The sequence below is a fragment of the Capsicum annuum genome, chromosome 3, assembly GCF_002878395.1.
Source record: "Capsicum annuum cultivar UCD-10X-F1 chromosome 3, UCD10Xv1.1, whole genome shotgun sequence".
NCBI classification, from domain to species: Eukaryota; Viridiplantae; Streptophyta; class Magnoliopsida; order Solanales; family Solanaceae; genus Capsicum; species Capsicum annuum.
The window spans coordinates 3,280,101-3,303,270 of NC_061113.1; the positions used below are offsets into that span (position 1 = coordinate 3,280,101).

Genomic DNA, 23,170 nt, shown 5'->3' on the forward strand with positions numbered 1-23,170 from the left:
TAGTGTTTATCGTTTTCTTTCTTCTGGTATAAATTGAACCCCAATGTTATCCATTTCATTGACCGCTAGACCACACCTTGAATTGTCTTAATTATTCTTAACAAATACCAAAATATTCTAAACCATCCAATGCCAAAACAAAAAAGGCTCCAGCTCTTATGCTATGCCAAGCTGGCACCAGTTGTTGCCTATGCACCCCCACCCCCAACCCACCAAAAACTCTATTAAGTTCACAAGTTTTTTGCCCTTCTCTTTATAGCTCTTAGCTCCTTCTACTCACTATAAATACTTGCCCCCTTCAAATCCCTTTCCACACACAATCAAAAACATAAAACATTATTCAAAGTTCATTTAAAATTTTAGCTAAATGGGGCTCTCAAGAACTTTCTTGATTTTATCACTTGTCTTTAGTTCTTGCATGGTTACTTATGGTGGCAATTTTTTTCAAGAATTTGACTTAACATGGGGTGGCAATAGAGCCAAGATTTTCAATGGTGGCCAACTTTTATCCCTGTCTTTGGACAAAGTTTCTGGCTCTGGTTTTCAATCAAAAAAACAACATCTATTTGGAAGAATTGATATGCAAATCAAACTTGTTGCTGGAAACTCTGCTGGCACTGTTACTACATACTACGTAAGTACAGTTAATTTCGCGTATCGTTACTCAACTTTACCACTATAACATTAAAATTAGAATTTAAAAAAAATAAATTATTTTACTATTTTTGACAATAGTAGTGTAGATAAAAGAATGTTTGTGAAAGCTACTAATTGTTGTTCAATTTCTTTTCAAATAAGTCATGTGATTTTTATTAAATGTTTCATAAGGTAGGAAGCTATTATATTGTTCATAAATCACATGTAACTTGTTTAATTTTTCATGTAGAAATAACCACAAATATGCCTAGTGTATATATACATGGTCTTATGTAACAACTTGGTTAGTACTCATGTGACTATTTTTTATGTGGCCAAGATTTTTTCTTTTTTATGTGTTATAATAGCTTCTTGATTCTCCTATTCCTTTACCTTTTATTTTGATTCCTCAAGCATATTACATGTCAAACTTTACAAGTTGTCAAATACTTCTTTCTCATAATATTAATTTAGACACATCTTAATTTAGTCTAAGTCTAATTAAGTTTACTTACCAAAGAATATAAAAATATTCACACAATCATATCACTAGTTGTTAAGTAGTTATACTTACATTTTTTAAACTATACTGATACTATAAAGATTCTTCATACTATCAATATGTATAACATGAATCATTTGGGCTCTTCTGAAATACTATCGCACTTATATTTAATCCTTCAAAATACATAACTTTTAGATGATCTGACACGCATTTGTCGATATTTTTACAGTTATCTTCACAAGGGCCCACTCATGATGAAATTGACTTTGAATTTCTGGGAAATGTTACTGGTGAACCTTATATTCTCCACACAAACATCTATGCCCAAGGCAAGGGAAACAAAGAGCAACAATTCTACCTATGGTTTGACCCTACTAAGAACTTCCACACCTACTCAATCATTTGGAAACCACAACACATCATGTAAGTAAATTCCTTAACATTATAATAATTCTCTACTATGTATAAATAACTAATTAATTAATAAAAGGAAAAAAAACCTCTAGTATATATGCTTTGGAGAACAAGGGAATTAGTCATTTGATCAATTAATTTTATCTACTATAACTATAGAGTTATTAAATTATTTTCTTATAAAGTGACATACTTTGCCCATTATAACAATAAAGTCGCAAAACTATCAAACTTGCCTATTATTTCAACTTTGAAGTTGATATATATATAATTCGAAGTTGTGCAAAATAGGTCTAAGAGTTTTTTTACAAGATTTCACTCAAAATTATTTTTTTTTCAAATATCAATCGTTTCATGTATGAACGCCTACTTATAGTGAATTGCTCAAGAAATATAGCTGAACTTCACCTACTACAATAATAAATTTATAAAAAAACTAATTATTCTTTGTCGCATTAAAGTAACTGAACTTTACACAAAAACACAAAATTTCCTTATGATAGTAACATTTTTTTCATGTTTAATTTTATTTATTTCAGATTTTTGGTGGACAACACACCAATAAGAGTTTACAAGAATGCTGAATCAATTGGTGTACCATTTCCCAAGAATCAGCCAATGAAATTGTACTCGAGTCTTTGGAATGCTGATGATTGGGCCACGAGAGGAGGCCTAGTAAAAACTGATTGGGCCAAAGCCCCATTTACAGCCTACTATAGAAATTATATGGCCCAAAGCTTTAGCCCAGCACAATTTAATGATCAAAAATGGCAAAATCAAGAACTTGATGCTGATGGTAGAAGAAGACTTAGATGGGTTCAAAAGAATTTCATGATTTATAATTATTGTACTGATTTTAAGAGGTTTCCTCAAGGTTTTCCTCCAGAATGTAGAAAGTTTTAAGTGGGATATGTAGTTGGTTTGTTTGTGAAATTCTTTCATGTGATTGTGGTTTTATATGGATAGATTATGGTCAACCAAAAATAATTTAATGTAATTTTTGTTTGTTTTGGTTTGTATGTTATGCGAAGCTAGTGGTTTATCTTCTATATATAAAATAATTTATTTGATATGCTTCCTGGTACTTGTAATATTAGTAATCTCTTCCCATGGCCCCTCCCCTCTATCCTGGAAATAGTGTTCACAGATTATTTTTTGACTGTTCATTTAAAATACTCGATGTCCTAAGATTTAAAAATTATATAATTGAAAGCAGCCATTTGTGAATTTTTCTCTAATCGGACCCCCAAAGACCAAAAATAAAGGCAACAGGAAAACAAAAAAAATATTAGAGAGAAACTACTTGAGAATCTGTTTCAAGTGGCAGTGGCGAAGCCAGAAATTTGTCAAAAGGATAAGCAACATTAAGGAGTTGAGCCTTGGATTGACTGTAAAGTTGTTGTTATGTGATCAGGTCATAGGTTCAATTTCTTGCGATTCAACCCTTTTCCGAACTCCACGCATAGCGGAAGCTTTAGTGTACCAAGCTACCCTTTTGTGTGCAACATTAAATATATTCATAATAACTGATATTTAATCTATGCACAACATAATTTCCGAGCAAAGAGAGTGCACCGGGCCACCCTTCACCTAAAGTGGCTCCACCCATGTTAATTCAAGGGTACCAACTACATTATACCCTTTGGCATGGGTATCAAAAGATATTATTCTCAAAGGCATTGTGATTACAATTATTTCAAACTACTGGTTAATGAGAATATTAGTACTCCCAATAGAAAAATAATCAGTTTGCCTCACCAACCTTTCCCATGAAAGCCTCCATTAACCTTAATACTCCATTGATTATCTTAGATGTTCCTAAAAGCTCAATCATGGTGTTGGCCACCTTACCCACCTCGACTAATTTCATCGAGATACTTGCTATCACGGTCCAAAACAAGTATAGAATAACACCGCCCACCAACGCTTAGACTGATGGAAAGAAATCACCTAGTGTTTAATGTAAATCAGTGAATACTTAGGACAAACACTCTCATACTTTCTGTAGGTCTAAGTCCTAATAATAGTCATGGAAGTAGCCAATATTGATGATGCTCACTTTCCCTCCAATAATACTTCAACAAAGCTGATATATAAAGAAACAATATAAGTTGCAAAAATCTACAAACATAACATTTAGACCATGGTAGTGGAAAGAAATTTTGCAAATATAAAGCAATCTCTTTGCAGTATGAGGACAGTAGAAGAATCAAGAGTATAGCTTCAACCATAAAAACATTTCTGAACTATGCCACCTATCTACAAAAGTCAAATTTGATAACACAAACAGGGAACTAGGCTCAGTGATGCTTCTTTCGGGTACGTTTTGTCCCTGCTTTGATGGCTTCATCCACAGGTTTTGAACTAGATGATTCGATCTTTGCAACAGCTTTTTCTTCAATATGAGTGGCAAATGTCACTCTTGGCCGGTACAAGGACTGCAGGTTATAATGTTGAATTAGTACATGTAATTGAAGAGGAATCAAACTGTCTTCTTTCATTGAAGTACTATAAGTAGGTTATGCTATAGTAGAACATTCAAATAGTTAATTACCGGGACTCTGCAGTGATAGTTGAGTTCATTGTTCATTTGGCTAAGGCGTTCTTTTGCTCGTTGTTCTGCTTCCAATGCTTTGGTACATGCTTCTTCAACCTCGAGCTGAAGTGAAACAATGTTGAATTAGATCATACTCTTGTAAGTTTTACAACAACAACAAAAAACCCAATATATTCCCACATAGTGGGGTCAGAGGAGGGTAGAATGTACGCAATCCATATCACCACCTCCGAAGAAGTAGAGAAGTGGTTTCCAATAAACCCCCAGCTCAGGACTCTAGTAAGTTTTGTGATCATAAATTGGATAACACGGAAGAAACATCTATTTTCTCCCAAAGAAGGCCAAACAAGAAAGTTTTTGAATATAAAGCCTAAGCTTTAAATACCTCAGCTACTATCAGGATCCTTCAATTAGGAGAGAATTAGATAACTTCTGAAAGTATTTGTGACACGAGCAGGTAAATAAATGGATGAACAGAAGGAAAAGTTAAAGCAGACAGAAAGTGCCACAGTTTTTGTAGTTAATCTAGTCTTTACCTGAGTAAGAGGGATAGGAGCAAGGTTGTTTTCACGACAAAGGTGTTTTTCCAAGAAAATCCGCATATCAGCCAACTCCTTCATCAATCCCAGAGAAACTTCTTCGGTGTCTTGCATCTGATTTCTAGAAAATTCAAAAGATCTCTCAGCGTGCAGGCGGAATGATGCACAGTTCAGACAGTTACATAGACCTCTGCATCCCCTAGGATTTCGCTTTAGTATCCCTCTGTTGAGAACATCAGGATGAGTAATCAAATCATATGATGTTTCATTCTGAGTGGATTTCTGGTAACAAATAGCTGGTGCGAGACATTCATTTTTGTTCAGATTATCGACAACACTCATACAGTCACTTGGACTACCAATAGGCTCAGCTTGTGAGATTTCTTGTATGGACTCACATAGGGCTTTGGTGGGATCGCTACCATATCCCGTAAGATCTGATGGTTCAGTGGAAGAAGATGATTTGATCAAAGAAACCGTGTCTAGTCCTGCACTGTCTCCGTTGCTACCTGCCAGAAAAACCTTGCAGCTGCTTTCGTTACTGATAAGCTCAGTTACTGACATCTTAAGGAAAAGCTCCTTCTTTGGAGCCTCACTAGCATTTGCATGAATTCTTACCGTGCCAGTCATATTGTCAACAGAATTCCTATTTACTTCATTACAATCTGCCTTCCACGTCATGCGATCTCCTTCAGGACTAATAGGCTCAACTTTTGGATCTTCGATCCCATATTCACTTAGCAAATCTTCAAGACTCATAGGCAAGAGGTTCGGGATAGCTACTTTGTTTTCGCCAGCTGAACTTTCAGGACTTATATTGGAGCTTGGCAGAACTCCTGAAAAATTTGCTCCAGTATTAAAGGTATTAATCTCATTATCGAGACATTCTGGTTCCAACTTTTCTGTATTACTTGTATCAGTAGACTCAGTTTCGGATTTTCTTGTGATCTCAACGTTAAGTAATGCCTGGGAATCGGCAACGTCATCAGGAAACACTGAACTTGGCATCTTACAGAACGAATCAGAAGCAGAACTTGAAATTTCCGTGGAGATACAAGAATTTATGTAATCACTCACGTCATTGACTGAGGTGCAGTTCAGTTCCAGTAACTTTATGTCTTGTTCTTTGATTTCATCTTTCTTGGGAGAAGAATCTTTGTTAGTAGGAACTTCTTTACTCACGGACATTGAAGGTCGGTTGCATTCCAAGTCCCTCCAAAATTTAGGTAATCCGTTTTCACTTGAAGCACCTGCTAAGAAACATGAAAACCATGGTCAGTTTGCAAGCATTTGTTTATTCATGGGATCCATTTAAAATGCACATAATATATGCACCTAAAGAATTAGAAATCTTGACTTACCTGGATCATTTTTTGCAACGTCCATCAGATATGGGAGCAGTCTTCTGTAGCTAACAGAGCTTGCAGCTTTGAACACCTTCTTCAGCTTAGAGCAAGGATTTAAAGCCTGTAAAAACAATTCATATAAAATAAGAGAGGGCAGTTCACTTGTTTTCTCGAAAAAAAAGCAGTTCAGAGTTTGACTGCTATTTACCAATTTGTTTCTCGGGGCATTGCCATTTGTCCCAGGAGTCAAACTAGACCTCTTCACTGTGCAACCATTTCTACTATCAGAGGAATGACCTACAAATTTCTTCTCCATCTGCTGAGCATTATGCTCTACGCTGACGCCCAAGTCACTCATGTTAGCCTTTAAGAGAATGTCAGCATCAGGTGGTGTTGCCTGGACAGATACTTCCAATACCTCGGGATCAAGTCCATCCCCATTGGCAAACACCTGAGGCTCTACCTGAGTCTGGCTCAAAACATCAGGGACATCATTGAGATCTTGCGGGTTGCATGACACATTCACCTCAATTTTCTGACCTTCAACAACACTCCCTAGTGTCTTGGTGACATCAGAATTTGTACCTACATGTTTGTCTACAGAAGCAAAACCATTACTAGTTGTTGATCTTAGATGAGGTTTCAGATAACTCAAAGTTGTATCATTGGACTTGGACGATGTATCACGTGTCTCAATTTCTGAAGCACCTATAGAAAAAGAGACATTGCCTTAACTCCAGTTACAATGAGAACTCCGAAAAATTGAAAAGTTTAACACTCATAATCATCATTTGAACTCGAAAAAAACAAAATTTAGAAATGTACCAGAATACTCTCTAGCAGCATCCATCAAATATGGCAGCAATCTTCTGTAGCTATATGAGCTTGGAGCTACGAACACCTTCCTACGCAAACTCGAATTCACAGCCTAGACAAAAATAAATCTAAGAATGAAAACTTCCTTGATCTGATTTATCAACCAAACAAAAAGATCCCCTATACATCCTACTTAAATACCAAGTAGCCAAAATCAATATGTAAATAACTAAAGAATTTTTTACAATGGATACTTTTATATAAAGTAGACCACACAAAGATGCACCATCAACACTCATAGTGATGCCCTTTGCTGACCCTACTTGTTCGGGATGCTTTGTGCAGCGGGCTGCACTTTTACACAAAGATGCACCATTTGATACTATACAAGTGGTGGATGTTCTGTGAAGTCGACGCGACATACAAATGGTTGCTATCCCAAGCAGATTCAAACTCACAGTGCAATGAAAACCTTAAACACAAAATTCCTTAATCTAATTGACTAATAAAACAATACATAGCCATGCTAGGTACCCAAAATAGTCTTAATATACTCAGTTCATTTCATTTTACTTGTCCATTTTAGCAAAAATAGAGTTTTGTTAAGAGATGTATCAAGTCAATAAGGATCAAGTAATATAAAACGGAGGGAGTAATAAATACTCAAATAACAATGTTGTAGTAGATACTGGCTCAAGATTTCTCAGAAAATCATACAACTGTCATAAAAATTAAAGCTTGCAATCTTACGCGCAACAATAACAATTTAAGCTCGAAAGAATCAAATATCTTACCGAACAACTCTTTGGAATGATCACATTTCCAGTACTCTCAATTTCCAATTTACCAACTCCATTCACATTTCCAATTTCAACACACTTTTTTACTCCAAAGTCATCAACTTTTTTGCCATTTAGCTCTAACTCAATGCCTTTCTTCTCCGTGAATACCATTGGTTCACCTTTCTTAGAATTATCAGCATTTTCTAAAACAATGGAAGAAACTTCTGGAGAAAAAACCCTCCGAGCACGTAGATCCTTTATCGGTGTCCTCGACATTTCACATAGACCCAAAGAAACTTCATCAGAATTCTCTACAGTTACACTTTTTGGTTGCTTAACAGGTGGATCAGATAGCTTGAACCGGGTCAAATCAACACAAACCCGACCCGTAACTTCTCCCGGGTTCTCTACAACTACCCTCTTGGATTTCTTCAAAGGCGAGTCAATTTGCTGGAGCTGATGATCCGAAATTTTCAATCGGGTCGAATCAACCCGAACCTGACCCGAAACTTCTTCTGCATTCTCTACAGATGGGTCAAGTTGCTGCGAACTCTTGAATCGGATCGAATCAACGGGTCCCGAAGCTGCTTCTGGGTTCCGTGCAAACACTCTTTTGGGTGGGTCAATTCGATCCGAACACTTGAATCGGGTCGAATCAACCCGAACCGAAACTTCCTCTGCATTCTCTACAACTACCCTTTTGGATTTCTTCACAGGTGAATCAAGCTGCCGAAGCTGATGCTCCGATCTCTTAAACCGGGTCGGATCGGCCCGAACACGACCCGACCTATTACAATGCAAATAAATCTGAGATTTACTCCGAGTAAACTGCCCTTCCATAATAGAACTTGTTCTTCTCTTCCGACAAATCGGCGATTGCATTTTCTTCACTTACTCTGCAATCGCGGTTATCCGTTAGAGTAACTTTTATCCGTTGAGCGACGGTTAAATGGAAAAGAAGAAGAGGAGTTTAGGGTTTTAGGGAGATAGAATAATGGAAGAGAAAAAAAGAGAGGGAGATTAATATATATTATAGCGGGAATTTTGATTTTTCTTAAGGGTATTTTGGCGGGAAATAATTGCGGGAATTTTGTGTGGGCTTTTTTGGCGCCAAAGGAGATTCTTAATGAGAACAAAAGTTCCCTCCTTTTGAAAAATAAAATATAGCTGCTCCTTGTTACGTTCACTTTTACTTGTCAATTATTTCAAAAGTCGACTTTCAATATTACTGGTTCTTTATTTTAATACATAGTATATGAAGAAAAGACAATTATTTATATTTATGTTTTTACGCTTTCCATTAATTAATTACTTATTTTTAAATTATTTACTAAAATCTTATGCTACGCATCAATTAATAGGTATAGTGTGGCAAATAATCATCTCAATCATTATTTTCTTAATGAGCTTGTCAAATAAAAATAAATGGAGGGAGTAATACGATACAAGCCAATGACAGAAATACAAAGTTTGATCGTGTACAATAGGCTTTTGTATCTGTTTCTTCCCCGAACCCACGCATAGCTCGAGTTTTAGGACACCATATTATCCTTATGGTTCAACACATTTGGCATTTCGTTTTAAAAATCAAATATTATTCAATTTATTTTAAAGAGGGTAAGAATACTAATTCCTCTGTTCCAAAAAGAATGAACTACTTTAACTTGTCATAAAATTTAAAAAAATAAAGAAGAATTTTGAATCTTATGACCTTAAATTAAAATTGTGTCAAATGTATCAAAATGTCTTTTAATCTTATGATCCTAAACATGTCAAATAAAAAATTGAAATTAAAGTATTACCAAAAAAAATAAGTAAATAAATTCAAAAGAAATGTAGCTTATTCTTTATTAAACGGAGCAAATAATTTAGTTCCCATATCAAGATTTCTTTCCATGTGCACTCTTAGTAAGAGCTTCCTCGAAGTTTACGTTAATAATTGGTGAATTTTTTGAACAAATTTGATTTAACATCATAGTAATGTTTTATGATATAAGAGAAATACATATATAGCTCTTCTAACTTGTTTCCATTTTTTATTTTGCCACTCCGATCCATCTCAATTTTGTTTAATTTTAACCCTCAACTTCATTTTGTATATACTCCTAGCATATTAAATACTGGAAAAAGACAAATTTATAAAGGATAGCTCGATGCATTAAATCTTTCGTTATGCGCGGTATTTGGGGAAAGCCTCCATCATAAGGGTGTATCGTACGCAGTCTTACTTTGCATTTCTGCCAAAAGTTATTTCCAAGGCTTGACCTCCTGGTCACATGGCAACAACTTTACCAGTTACTCCAAAACTCTCCTTAAAAAAATAAAATAAAATAAAAAAAGACAAAGTTATATACTTTCGATATTTCAATTACAGTTATATACTTTAAAAATCAATGTTCAACCTTCAATTATCATAAAATAAAATAAAATTGAAAGGGAAATTTGAGCTTTTTTAAAATTAAGAAAAAATGTATATATATATATATATAGGCAAAATGACTCGATGGACCCTTGTACTATGTCTGTTTTGTAATGTGGATACTTTTATTTACATGTTTGTCATCTGGACCCTTGTACCCACTAAAAAATAACATTTTAAACATTTTTTTACATACGTGGCATTAACTCGATGATTTGGCAAAATGCATGTCAACACACATTCTTTGAGCACGTGATAAAATATTCATAACTTTTAATTTAAAAAAAAAATAAAAGATGGTCCAACCAGCCTTTTATTAACAGAAAATAAGCACAATTATCCAAATGGTCCAAGCCCAAGCACAATTATCACTCCATCTCTTTATCATCTTCGTTGTTCGAATTTCATTGCTCCGATGCGGGTCGCCAGCTACCCTCATCGCCCACAGCTGATGGATTCTAGCTCATTGAGCTCCGAATTAGAAAATAAGGTCGCACCTCAAGCAAAGAAGGAACTCAAAAACCCTTCTTTGCGTTCATTGAAGGAACTCAAAAACCCAAACCCAAACTCCATGGTCGCACCTTTTTTTGTTGAGTTCATGAACACAAATCGAAACCGAAACCCCAACACCATGGACGCAAACCCAAACCCAAACACCATGAACACAAACCCAAACACCATGAACGCAAACCCAAACCCTTCTTTGAGCTCATCAAAAACCCAAACACCATGGGCGCACCTCAAGCTCATCGAAGCTTCTTTGCCCGAAATTGGACTAAGAGATGCGCAATGGTCTCCTCTATCCATTTTCTCAATTAAATCGGCTTCAATTCGCTCCACAGTTGCTTGAATTTGAAGATTCCTTTCTGACAATTTGGTTGAAGCATTGTTCACGTCGCCATAGTCATTTTTTGCAACTGAAACATTGTTTTATCTTCATTACCCATTTTCACAGTTGTAACATTGCGAATTTCATCAGAAATTGCACGAATTTGAACGTCCAATTTTAATAGTTCTGTCGCGACTGAACTGGTATCGCCAACACTCTCTTGAGCAATTGTGATATTAGATTCCTTTGTAATTTGAAATTGAATAGGATTTTGTGATGTATAATCCACTCCACCACTTGTAATCACCTCAATTCGGTAGAATTATTTTGGGATATAATTTTTTAAAACTCAACCGTCGGAAGCAATGCTTACAAGCTGTTGCTCAGGCTAGTGGTGATGAAAAAAATTATTTTTTATAGTATTAAACAATTTATAATCAACTTTATCAATTTATTAAAAATAATAAATTTTTTAATTTTCTTCAGTATTTTAAATTTTAAATTATTTTTAAAAATTGAAATTTATAAATTTTATAATATTATAAAAAAAAGATGAATTTTATTTTAAATATTTTTTAAAATGACGTGGCAGCTGATGTGGATTTAACACAATATTTAAAAATGACGTGGTAGCTGATGTGGAGGCGAGTGTATTACACACACCGAAATAGGGTTTACAATATTACTTTTTAATGGGTGCAAGGGTTCAGATGACAAACATATAAGTGGAAGTATCCATATTACAAAACGGGCATAGTACAAGAGTTCATCAAGTCATTTTGCCATATATATATATATATGGACCGACTCCTACCTCGTGTATAATACATATATAGACAAAAAGTTACATCCAGAAAGGGGCATAATACAACTAAATTAGAAAAAGAAATCAAATAAAAGAGTACTTGAATCTTAAAAGAAGACATTTCCATCATATCTAATTTAGTAGATCGAGTAGTCCTATAATAAGTTGCGCAAAATCTTTTTTTCTCCTTGCCTCATTCATGCCTAATTCTGCAAAAATACAATATTTTTAAGGAATCTTTTTTTTTTCTTCGTAGTTCGTAGATATAATTTTATTTGTTAGGATTGTATGTTATAGATGGCCTTGAAGACCCTGGGACGTTGTGGTATCGATATTCTAATTATTTTTATGTTCGTGATATAAAAATGAGTTAGCAATAGTTGTATGTGCCTTTTTTGACTTTATTCTTTGATTATTTTAGATAAAGTTTCAATCTTTGTTTAAAAGATGTATTTATGCTTTTTTTAAACTCATTATTGTTGCATACATTTGTTGTTAGTATGTAAAGTTATTTTCTTTATGTTTAGAAGAATAGTTAATGTTGAATGTTTTACATTTTCACCTTATTATTTGATTATTTGAATAAAATTTAGGTCTTTACTTGAAAAACAATACTCATGTCTTGTTTAAACTTACTGTTGGTAGATATATTTGTTTTTAGCATGTAAAGTTATTTTCTTTATGTTGAAAAAAATAGATAATATTGATTGTTTCTCTTTTTTTACTTTATTTTTGATTATTTTGGATAAAGTTTAGATCTTTACTTGAAAAACAATACTCATGTCTTGTTTAAACTTATTGTTGGTAGATATGTTTTTTTTAGCATGCAAAGTTGTTTATTTTATGTTGGAGGAATAGTTATTATTATTTGTTGCGCCAATAAAAATAGTAATTAGTTAAGTCAAGAATTTGTCATTTGTTTACTAATTATTTTAATGGATTTCAAAACCCTCATATAAGATATGAAGTGCTAGCTTTATTTTTCATCCAAGATGTTTATTCTTCTTTATTCGCATGTTGTCTTTTCAAAATGATAAGAAAGTTCAAACTTTTGCGGCTAAATAAAATTATTTAGATATTTTTAACTCATGCATAGTATGATTGTGAAACTTTTGCTTTGCATTTTTTATTTGTTGACTCTCATTCTTGTGCAAGTGTGCTTATTCTTGTCATTCAAAAATTGATTCTTGATAGTTTCTTTTACTTTGAAACATGCCACTTTTATGCCTTGAACATATATTAATTTCTTTATCTTTTCTTTGCATGCAAAAAAAAAAATCTCGAGTCCAAATGGATTCCTCTCCTCTTGCATTTCGTAATGGGCCAATGAGGTCTACCCCTTCGAGTCAACATGGCATGCGGGTGCTAGAAGATAGACGAAGAAGGAAAATGGATCAAAACCCATTGAAGAGGTCATTAAGAGACTTGAAAAGTCTCAATTTTTATTATTATCTTCTTTTTATTTATTCATTCATTTCGGCTTCGAAGCCAAAGTTGTATTTAATATAGGTGGAGCAAGACTCGAAAAATAGTTTAGGACAAGTGAAATGGGTCGGAATCCCAAGTAGACTAGAACATGTCTTGTTGATTTGGGCTCAATGGCCTAAATCCTTTACTTTCTCCTCCCTTCTCCTTTTATGAGTTTATTTATTTATTAGTTTTGTTTTGACTTAGTTAAAATCCCTACTAAGTCGCCTAAATCTATTTTACACAAGTCTTTTTTTTTTAAAATCAAATCACTATTTCAATAAATTAATCTTTTCAGAAGTTAATCAAAAGATGTTTTCAAACAGTCCGGATAACTGCAAGTTAGCGGACGTTTTAGGTGCCTAACACCTTCCTAAAACGTTAATAGGAACCGCTTATCTAGAATCTCTAACTTAAAACGATTTTCCTGTTTTGAATCGTTTGAAGTAACTCTCTAAAGGTTTCTTAATTTTTCTTCAAAATTAAGTGGCGACTCTCTTCAAAAGTCAAAATTTCCGCAAAACAAAGTGAATTGGACTTTTTGCCCTTCATTAAAAGTCTTTACTTTAGACAAAATCGACTTTTTCACTATTTCTTCTTAATATTTAAGAGTTGAAATTAATTAAATATATTTATAGTAAAAAACTTTTCCTTATTAGAAGACATTAGAATTTATATATATTTTTTCTAATTTAAGAGTTGAAAATTAATTAAATATATTTATGATAAAATCTTTCCTTTATTAGAAGCCATCAAAATTAATGACAATTGATACTTTTCTATTAATTTAAGAATTCTAAATCAACTAAATTTGATTTTAATAAGATTTGGAAAATCTAAAAATAAATATAAAACTATTAGAATAAGAAAAATTAAGAAGTTTCAAATTTTTAAATGTTTTAGATACGTAATAGAATATAATTAATAAATTTGTACAGATTTGACTTTAAAAATAAGGAAAGAATTTAAATATAAAAAAGAAAAATAATCGTAACACAAATATGGTTCAAATTGATGCGTCTCTTTTAGCACGTGACAACAAGAAAAAGAGGTACGCGAACCCAAAAGTAATGATCCATCAACCAGTTGAAATTGATAAATATATATGTAGGGGTGTGCATCGGTCAGTTTGGTTCGGTTTCATGTGTTATTGGTTTGGTTTATCAGTTTTCGGTTCTAAATATGTAAAACCAATAATCAACCAATAAGATTTTCTTATCGGTTTCAGTTTATCGGTTTTGTGTCCTTAATGGTTTGTTTTTTGGTTTAACCAATAAGAAAATACTCATAAAATAAAAATAGTAACAACTAACATAAAAAAATGAAATCTCAGTTACCGCCAAAATCCTACGCAATGCATTTTAGTTTACAAGAAGCTTCAAACTTGAACTGAATGTTAGTTCGGAAAAAAACTAAATCCCAATTGTTGGAAGCTACTAAATGCTTCAAGCTTTCTGATACGATAATACCCGAGCTTTATATTGTTCCTTTGTTGCACTGAATAGGTTGATATTTTGTGAATCACTAAATTGTGAATAAATAGTACGTGTATATATATATAGAGAGAGAGAGAAGTCATAGAGATATTTATTTATATAACACAAATAGGGATAAAACAATAACTTAATGTATTCTTATTGGGTTATCAGTTTAACCGATAACCCAATAAGCTAAAATCGAAACCTGACCGTTTACCCAATAAAATATTTTATAAAACTAATAAAAAACCATTAACCCAATAACATTTTTATAGGTTCGATTTATCTGTTGGTTAGGTTTTTGCACACCCCTACATATATGTGTAAAAGATTATTATATTAAAGTGTGAAAGATTTTAAAAAGTAATTTGAATTTAATACTTTATTAAAAAATTTCATAATAGATAAAATTATTTAATTTAAATAATCAAACGTTACACGTGCGATTAAACTAGTTTTTTTTTTAAATGAAAACTAACGTCTTAAAGCAGACATCAATGATTAGAAATCAACGACACCATTGCTCATTATTCGCTGACCATGAAAAGTTCATCAACATTACTTGATCATGATCTTTCCATGCATTAGTAAGCCTTGGAGTAACTGGTAAAGTTGTTATCATGTGATCAAGAGATTATGGGTTTAAGCCTTGAAAATAGCCTCCGGCAAAAATATAAGATAAGACTGCGTATGATACACCTTTATGGAGGGGCCCTTCTCCGAACACCGCCCATAGCGGTAGCTTTAGACAGCCGAGCTATCTTTTTTTTTACAGTGGTGGACCCAGAATTTAAGGACAGTGGTGCTTAAAAACTTAAAAAGCAGCATATGATACACCCTTGTGGATGGGTCCTTCTTCGGACACCGCCCATACTGGTAGCTTTAGTCAACCGAGTTACCTCTTTTTTTACAGTGGCGGATCCAGAATTTAAGGACAGTGGTGCTTAAAAACTTAAAAAGCAACATATGATACACCCTTGTGGTGGAGCCCTTCCGCGGACAACACCCATAGCAGTAGCTTTAGTGCATTGGATTACCCTTTTTTCCAGTGGCGAACCCAGAATTTAAGGACAGTGGATACTTAAAAGCTTAAAAAGCTGAGAAAAAATAAAAAATGATCTCAATGAGGTTCAAACCCGAGTCAACACTTCAAGTGAAACAGCTTAAGATCAACTTAAATGACAGTGCACTCAACCAACTTTTTGTGAGAATGGGTGCTTTTATATGTTTTATACCTATTTTCGTATATTTTCTATGTAATTATACCTATTTCGCATCGAGTTTAGTGGGTGCTGGAGCACCCCAAATTCTAACGTAGGTCCGCCCTTGCTTTTTTAGTAAGTTCCTTTCGACCCTCAGCATGTACCTCTTGTTTTGAAACTTCGTGTTCTTTCTCGTAGCATTCAATGAATGAGGTTATGTATATAACTTATTTTGGATTAGATGGGCACGCAATTCTCATGGCATCGTAGCAGAGACAAAGACCACGGTTCGAGTCTCTACGCTATGAAGAATTTTCACATACTTGACCCATTAAATCAGAATCAATCTCTCATGTAAGGAATGTGTTGAAGGCATGATTAATTAAGTAGCTAGAATGATACTATAATATTTTTCTATCTATCAATTTAAGTTTTAAAATGAGATGATCTATAAAAGTAAATTTACCATGTCTTTTTTCTTCCCTATATACATATATTATTGCTAAAATGTTTCCATTTTTTTAATTTCCTTAAATGTTCCTGGTAGGAAATAATGAATATGTTCAAGTGAGGGGCTTTTTCGTCTTTACACCTTGAATGTCAATTCTCTCTCTCTTCTTCCTCTACCCGTCAAGACGAAAAAACTCCTCGCTTAGAACATATTATTTACAAAACCACTTTTGAACTATTCGAAATGGACCAAAAATATTCTGCGTTTATTTTTTGACTCAAATATACTATTTTGTTTATTTTTGGCTAAAAAATACCCCTCTATTTGTTCTTTTGACTTACAAATATCCCTCATTTAAACGGAGTGCCACCAAGCACAACACATGAAAAGAAATTTCCCCAGGGCCAACCCACGTCAATATTTTTTTTACGAAAAAGGGTCAAAACTCTCCCTAAACTATCTGAAATTGAGCAAAAAATACTCTACTTTTTTGGGGGCTAAAAAAATATCCCTCCGTTTGTTTTTTGATTCACAAATACCCCTTATTTTAATGGAATGCCACCAAGCACGATGTGTGGTAAAAGATCACCACATGACCAGCCCACGATAACATCCCATTGAATGTTGTACACATAATTAAATTTAACTAGTTTAGGTGTAAGCGTCTTGCACGTGTACCTTACTTTAATGAGTTTAAACATTACACTAAATAGAATATTTGTTTAAATAATAAAGATGAATACAATAATTAAATTTAATATCTTTTGAGTATGTAAAGACGGAAAATTTATTTATTAAACCTAATCTTTACCAAAAATATTTTTAAAGGTCGATCGACATTCATCTACTATCTGTAAATTGCAACAAAATAAAACAATGATAGAGACATCAAAATAATACAATTTAATCTAATCTTTACACACAGAAAAATTCTCAAAGTCGTCTGAAACTAATATACTACCTGTAAACAATAACAAAATAATACGATAATAGAGATATGAAAATAATACAACTAAATCTAAACTTTATATAAAAAAATTCCTCAAAGTCGACCAACATTTATCTATCACCTGTAAACTGTAAAAAAATAATACGATAAAAGTGATATCAAACAATACAATTAAACTTAAATTTTACACACAAAAACTTCTCAAAGCCGATCGAGATTCATCTAGGAATTATAAACAACCACAAAATAACAAACTAATAGAGATATTACGATAATATAATTAACCTAGCATTTACCAAAAAAAAATAAATTAAAGATGATCCACATTCATCTAGAATCTTTAAATTAAAATAAAACAATAAGATAATAAAGATATCAAAACAATACAATTAAATCTAACCTTTGCACAAGAAATTCTTCAAAGCCAAAGAGACAAATAAATATTGCAGCACCATCTGAAAACCTGGAAAAGAGACGAACGAAGATAAAATATCACAACAAAAGAAAGTCGAGGTGAAAATCTCAAAATTACAATACTTTTTATAGAATTGAAGGAATAGGATATTAAAAAGGACATTTGTTAATATCTAAGTAAGGTTTTTATATTTCATATGTTTTAGAATATTTTTTTAGTTTTGTTTTGGAAAAGTCATGTTTAATACAAATAAACCTTTTATTTTTTTATTTTTTTGGAAGAAGTCACAAAAATAAAAAAAGTACCAATATTGTTTTCAGAAGCTAGCAGGAATGTGACTCAAGCTCTAAATAAAGATGAATTTTTGTCACCAAAACATGATAAAGATGACATTCATGATGGAATGATAGTAAGTGATAGTGCTGACAAAAATGTAGACTTAGATGCTACCGGTGATGTGGCTGTAAATAAAAATGAAGATAATCATGAAGAATTTTTGTCACCAGAACAGAATAAAGATGGCACTCATGACGGAATGATAGTACATGATACCTTGGAGCAATATGAGGACTTCAATCAGGAGCTTGCAGTTCAACAACAGGATCACTTTTTGGCTATAGTATCTAATGCTCAGCCAATTAGGTCCTATAACATGTCATCTCCAACCAAGGTCCTGCATGACATAGTTACTCATCAGATTCAAGAGAAAAAACTTTGTGAGGATGAAGAACACAGTGAGAAGAGTAGTGAGAAAAAGGGATAGCAATCTGATTATGGATTAAGCTTTCAAAAATGCAGATGTGTCCCCAAAAGCTCAAGCCAAAAGCAACAAAGGAAAAAAGCAAAGGAAGTGACAGTTTTCCGCCATCTAGGATTCATAAAAAAGGAGTGTGAAACCTAACTCTAAATATGTTTAAAACACTTGTTTGGAACATTAGGTCTGGTAAAACAGAACAGGCCTTTCATAGAGTTCAGATGTTATATAGACACCATAAATTTTCTCTTATGGCATTATTGGAGCCATTTTAACAGGCAAGACATATTCAAAAGTACAAAAGGAGATTGGGTATGTACTATGCTAATTATAATCAGAATGGGCATATTTGGTTTTTTATTAAGGATGGGATAAATGTGGAGGTGCTACTTGATTCAAATTAACATATATCCTTGAAGTTAGAATTTCTGGAAAGTGGTAAATTTTTTACTGTCACTTGGGTATATGCCAAGAATGATGCTTTAGAAAGAGTGGATTTATGGGATGATATATACTATTTATCCAATAATATGAGACATCCATGGCTGGTGGGAGGTGATTTCAATGTTTTTTTGAATGAAGAGAAGAAAATTGGCGGGCTTCCTGTTAATTTCTCGGAATATGAAGATTTTGCTTTTTGCCTTAATTCTTTTGAATTATTTGACATTCACTTCAAGGGTAGCCCCTATACTTGGTGGAATGGTAGGGCTGATGAACAATGCATATTCAAGAGACTTGACAGAATGATTAGCAACCAAGAGTTTCAAAATTGTTTTGGTATGTTAGAAGTTGAACATCTGTCTAGAACTGGTTCTGATCATGCACCCCTTCTTCTCTCTTGTGGGGCGCATGCTCCTCAGACATCTAGACCTTTTAAATTTCTGAAGTTTTGGGCTGAAAAAGAGGAGTTTATGAAAGTGGTTAAAGAAAATTGGATAGCTACCACAGATGCTGACATATTTGTTCGATTTAAACAGAAGATGAAAAAATAAAGTTGGCTTTATCTAATTGTAGTAGAGCTTGTTTTGGTGATATTTTTAAGCAATTGATTATTTTGGAGGACATCGTGAGAATTAAAGAGAAATTATTTGAATAATTTCCTACTTGTTCAAACAGGGCTGTTCTTCAAAAAATACAAGCAAAAATTAAGCAATATTTGCATTATGAAGAGGAATATTAGAGACAAAAAATAGGGCTTGAATGGTTTTCTGAAGGTGATAGAAATACAAGATTTTTCCACAATCTTGTAAATGGTCGGAGGAAAAGGCCGGCTATTAACAAAATCCAAAAAACTGATGGTAAATGGGTTGGGGGTAATAAACTGGTGTCAAAGAAGGTTGTCTTATTCTTTCAAAATTAATTTTCAGCATCTGTGGACTTATCTAATATGAATCTTCTTCAGCGGATTCCAAAGATTATTACCGATAATGATAACAGTAACTTGAATTCTTGTCCATTCATGGATGAGGTGAAAAAAATGGTATTTGAATTAAATGGGGATAGTACTAGTAGTCTGGATGGTCTTAGTGGACTCTTTTTTCAGAAGTGTTGGGACATAGTTGCAACTGATGTGTTTGAGATAGTGAGAGCATATTTCTCAGGTTATACTTTACCTAAATCAATTACTCATACTAATTTGATTTTATTGCCTAAGAAGGAAAGAGTATCTTCCTTCACAGACATGAGACCCATTAGTTTGAGTAACTTCTTAAATAAGGTAATTTCTAGAATTATTTATAATAGGATTGAGGAATTCCTTCCTTTAATTATATCTCAAAATCAATCTGGTTTTGTTAAAGGGAGAAACATTTCAGAGAATGTTTTACTTGTTTAGGAGATAATCACTGATATCAGAAAAAGAGGCAAGCCTGCCAAACTTGCTCAGGAAATAATCACTGATATCAGAAAAAAAGGCAAGCCTGCCAATGTAGTAATTAAGCTTGATATGACCAAAGCATATGACAGAGTGTTTTGACAATTTTTATTAAAAGTTCTTCAGAAGATGGGCCTTAATAACTGTTTTGTGGATAAGATTTGGAGATTGTTGTCCAACAATTGGTACTCAGTGTTGATTAATGGATAGGTTTCAGAATTTTTTCACTCTAGCAGGGTTGTGAAACTAAAGGATCCTCTTTCTCCAGCCTTGTTCATTATTACTGCAGAGGCATTATCTAGAGGTTTGAATTCTCTATTTCTTAATGATGATTTCAAAGGTTATGGTATGCCAAAATGGAGCTCTGCTCTTGACCATCTAGCTTATGCTGATCACACCATTATTTTTTCCTCTGCTGATAAACTGTCTTTGCATATGATTATGAACATATTAGGGGGGTATAAAAGACAATCTGGCTAGAATATCAACAAGGACAGGAGTTTCTTTTATGTATATTACAAGACCGGTGGCACAGTCAGCCAACAGGTTGAGGAGATTACTAATTTCAATAAAGAAAAATTTTCTTTTACTTATTTGGGGTGCCCTATTGGTCATGCAAGGAAGAGGAAGTCTCATTTCTCAGATCTCATCAACAAGGTGAAGAACAAACTTCAAGCATGAAAGGGAAAGCTTTTATCTAATGGTGGTAAGGCTAAACTGATTAATATTATGTTACAAAGTCTTCCTATTTATTTACTATCAACTATCAGTCCTCCTAAATGTGTTATTCATGATCTTCATAAGTTATTTTCAAGGTTTTTTTTGGAGTAGCAATGAAAGATGTAGGCACAAACATTGGGTTTTTTGGACCATGATGTGTTTTTCAAAGGAAGAAGGTGGCCTTGGCTTTAGATTATTGTTTGATGTATCTAAAGCCCTATTTGCCAAGTTGTGGTAGAATTTCAGGGCTACAAAATCCATGTGGACCAATTTTATGTGGAATAAATACTGCAAGAAGTTTAGACCTCAGGTTGTAGAATGGAGGGGAGGTTCACAACTTTGGAAATACATGCTTGAAGCTAGGGAAGATTTTGATCAGATGATATGGTGGGAACCTAAATGTGGGCATTCAAGTGTGTGGTGTGATAATTGGTTAAAATTGGGTGCTCTACATTATGGGATTCCCTCATCTTATCACTTGGATGTTTCTATAAAGGAGGTTAATAAAATCATGGAGAATAAAACTTGGAATATTGGTAGAATGTAGGAATTATTCCCTCAAGAAATAACTGATCAGATCCACAATGATATTTACTGTTTGGAGATTACTGAAGAATGGGATAGACTTGGTGGATGATCTCCAATTATGAAAAATTTACTACTAGCAGTGCTTGGGAGGAAGTGAGACAGAAAAATAAAATATATATTTTATCCCCTTACATCTGAATTGAAGGACTTCCTTTAAAGGTGTCTTTTTTTCTTTGGAGATTGTTGAAACAAGGGGTCCCAATTGGTGAAATTCTTGTTAAAATTAAGGTAATAGATGAAGCTTGGTGCTACTGTTTCAACAGTTCTCAGCCTGAAACCATTAGTCATATCTTCATTTCACCAGCTTTTGCTAAAAAGGTTTGGCAGACATGTGCAGATGCAGTTGGATTTCAAATTTCTGGTTTTCAGTTAGAGGTTGTTTTGGATAAATAGTGGAAGTTGGATTTTTCTCCAAAGCTAAAGCTAATTCTACAAGCAATTCCTGCTCTTATTATTTGACAATTGTGGAAAATAAGAAATGCCCATAATCATGGAGAATAGATGTCCTTTCATAAGACAAGTATGTCTCATGACTAGGTTTAGATATCCATGGATGTCTAATATTCCGTCTCACTGGCCTAATTTTGTAAAGTTCCTAGAGGAATACACTCCGGCTATTGTAACTAAAATTGTTCTATGGAGAATGCCGGAGACAGCTTACTACAAGTATAATACTGATGGGGTATCAAAAGGGAATCCGGGACCTAGCTCTAGTGGATTTTGTGTTAGAGACGCTTCAAGAAATTTCCTTTATGCAGAATCTATTAGGCTGCCTATTGGTTCTAATTTGTTGTCTGGAGCAAAAGCCTTGAAAGCTGGTTTGGAACTTTGTATTAATAGACATTTTATGCCAGTAATCATGGAGACTGATTCCTTAATCATGAAGAATGTGTTAGATGGCAATTGGGGGATGCCTTGGTCTATTGATATGGAAGTGAAGAGCTTTAACAAATCAAGAAGTAGAGGTAGAGTGATGGTGGAGCATGTGTACAGAGAAGGGAATCAAGTTGCTGATTATTTTGCTAACCTGAGTGTTCATTTTGCAGTTACCAAAAGTTTTAATCATTTTCAGGAGGTTCCATCAGAGGGAAGAAGGATTATTAACATGGAAAAAAGGCAGATTCCTAATCGTCGAATACGGAGATTTCAAAACAGAAGGTACACAGGCACAAACATAGAGGCACTCATAGACAACCATTCTAATGCAATCATAGTAGCGCCACAAACAAGGAGTACAATTGCAACCTCTGATGCAAAATTTTCACATAATTCATTTCGGGATAACATCATTGACGGCCACAACTAATTATCAGCTCAAGACCCAGTTTACATTTGAGAAATGTAGGAATTCAAGTAAAATTAGGTTCTCAAGCATACCTGCTAATGATTGACGCTCATACTCTTTGAGGAATGAGGAATTAACTATGAAATCTTCTTTTAAACAATGGTATTAGCTTCATTTGAAGCTCAATCTGTTGGAGAAGACAATTAGTTGATAACTCAAAATTTAAAGACTTAACAATTCCCAATTCCTGTGTTTTCTGGTTAAATATTTACCTTCTAAAATAGCATCCGAATGAAAATATTTTCGTGAGCTGAAGAAGTCTTCTATGGACTGGATTTCA

General features: G+C 33.6%; 2 protein-coding genes across 4 annotated transcripts; one reads left to right on the top strand and one right to left on the bottom strand.

Moving 5' to 3' along the window:
- The first annotated feature begins 248 nt into the window (after positions 1 to 248).
- LOC107864353 (xyloglucan endotransglucosylase protein 1) lies at positions 249 to 2,627 on the top strand. The gene is made up of 3 exons (XM_016710705.2): positions 249 to 634; positions 1,371 to 1,564; positions 2,095 to 2,627. The coding sequence occupies exons 1-3, from the start codon at positions 368 to 370 to the stop codon at positions 2,456 to 2,458; spliced, it is 825 nt and encodes a 274-aa protein (XP_016566191.1). The 5' UTR covers positions 249 to 367; the 3' UTR covers positions 2,459 to 2,627.
- Positions 2,628 to 3,702: 1,075 nt separating this feature from the next.
- Positions 3,703 to 8,607, bottom strand: LOC107864352. 3 transcript variants are annotated; one of them, XM_016710704.2, is made up of 8 exons: positions 7,608 to 8,599; positions 6,823 to 6,925; positions 6,206 to 6,705; positions 6,013 to 6,118; positions 5,729 to 5,904; positions 4,649 to 5,617; positions 4,110 to 4,214; positions 3,703 to 3,993 (listed from the first exon to the last, which is right to left on the bottom strand). In XM_016710704.2, exons 1-8 carry the CDS (start codon positions 8,475 to 8,477, stop codon positions 3,856 to 3,858), a joined length of 2,967 nt encoding a protein of 988 aa, XP_016566190.1. In that variant the 5' UTR covers positions 8,478 to 8,599; the 3' UTR covers positions 3,703 to 3,855. The 3 variants fall into 3 exon arrangements, with proteins under 3 accessions (XP_016566190.1, XP_016566189.1, XP_016566188.1); XM_016710703.2 differs by having other exon boundaries at positions 4,649 to 5,901; positions 7,608 to 8,607; XM_016710702.2 differs by having other exon boundaries at positions 4,649 to 5,904.
- Positions 8,608 to 23,170: the final 14,563 nt, after the last annotated feature.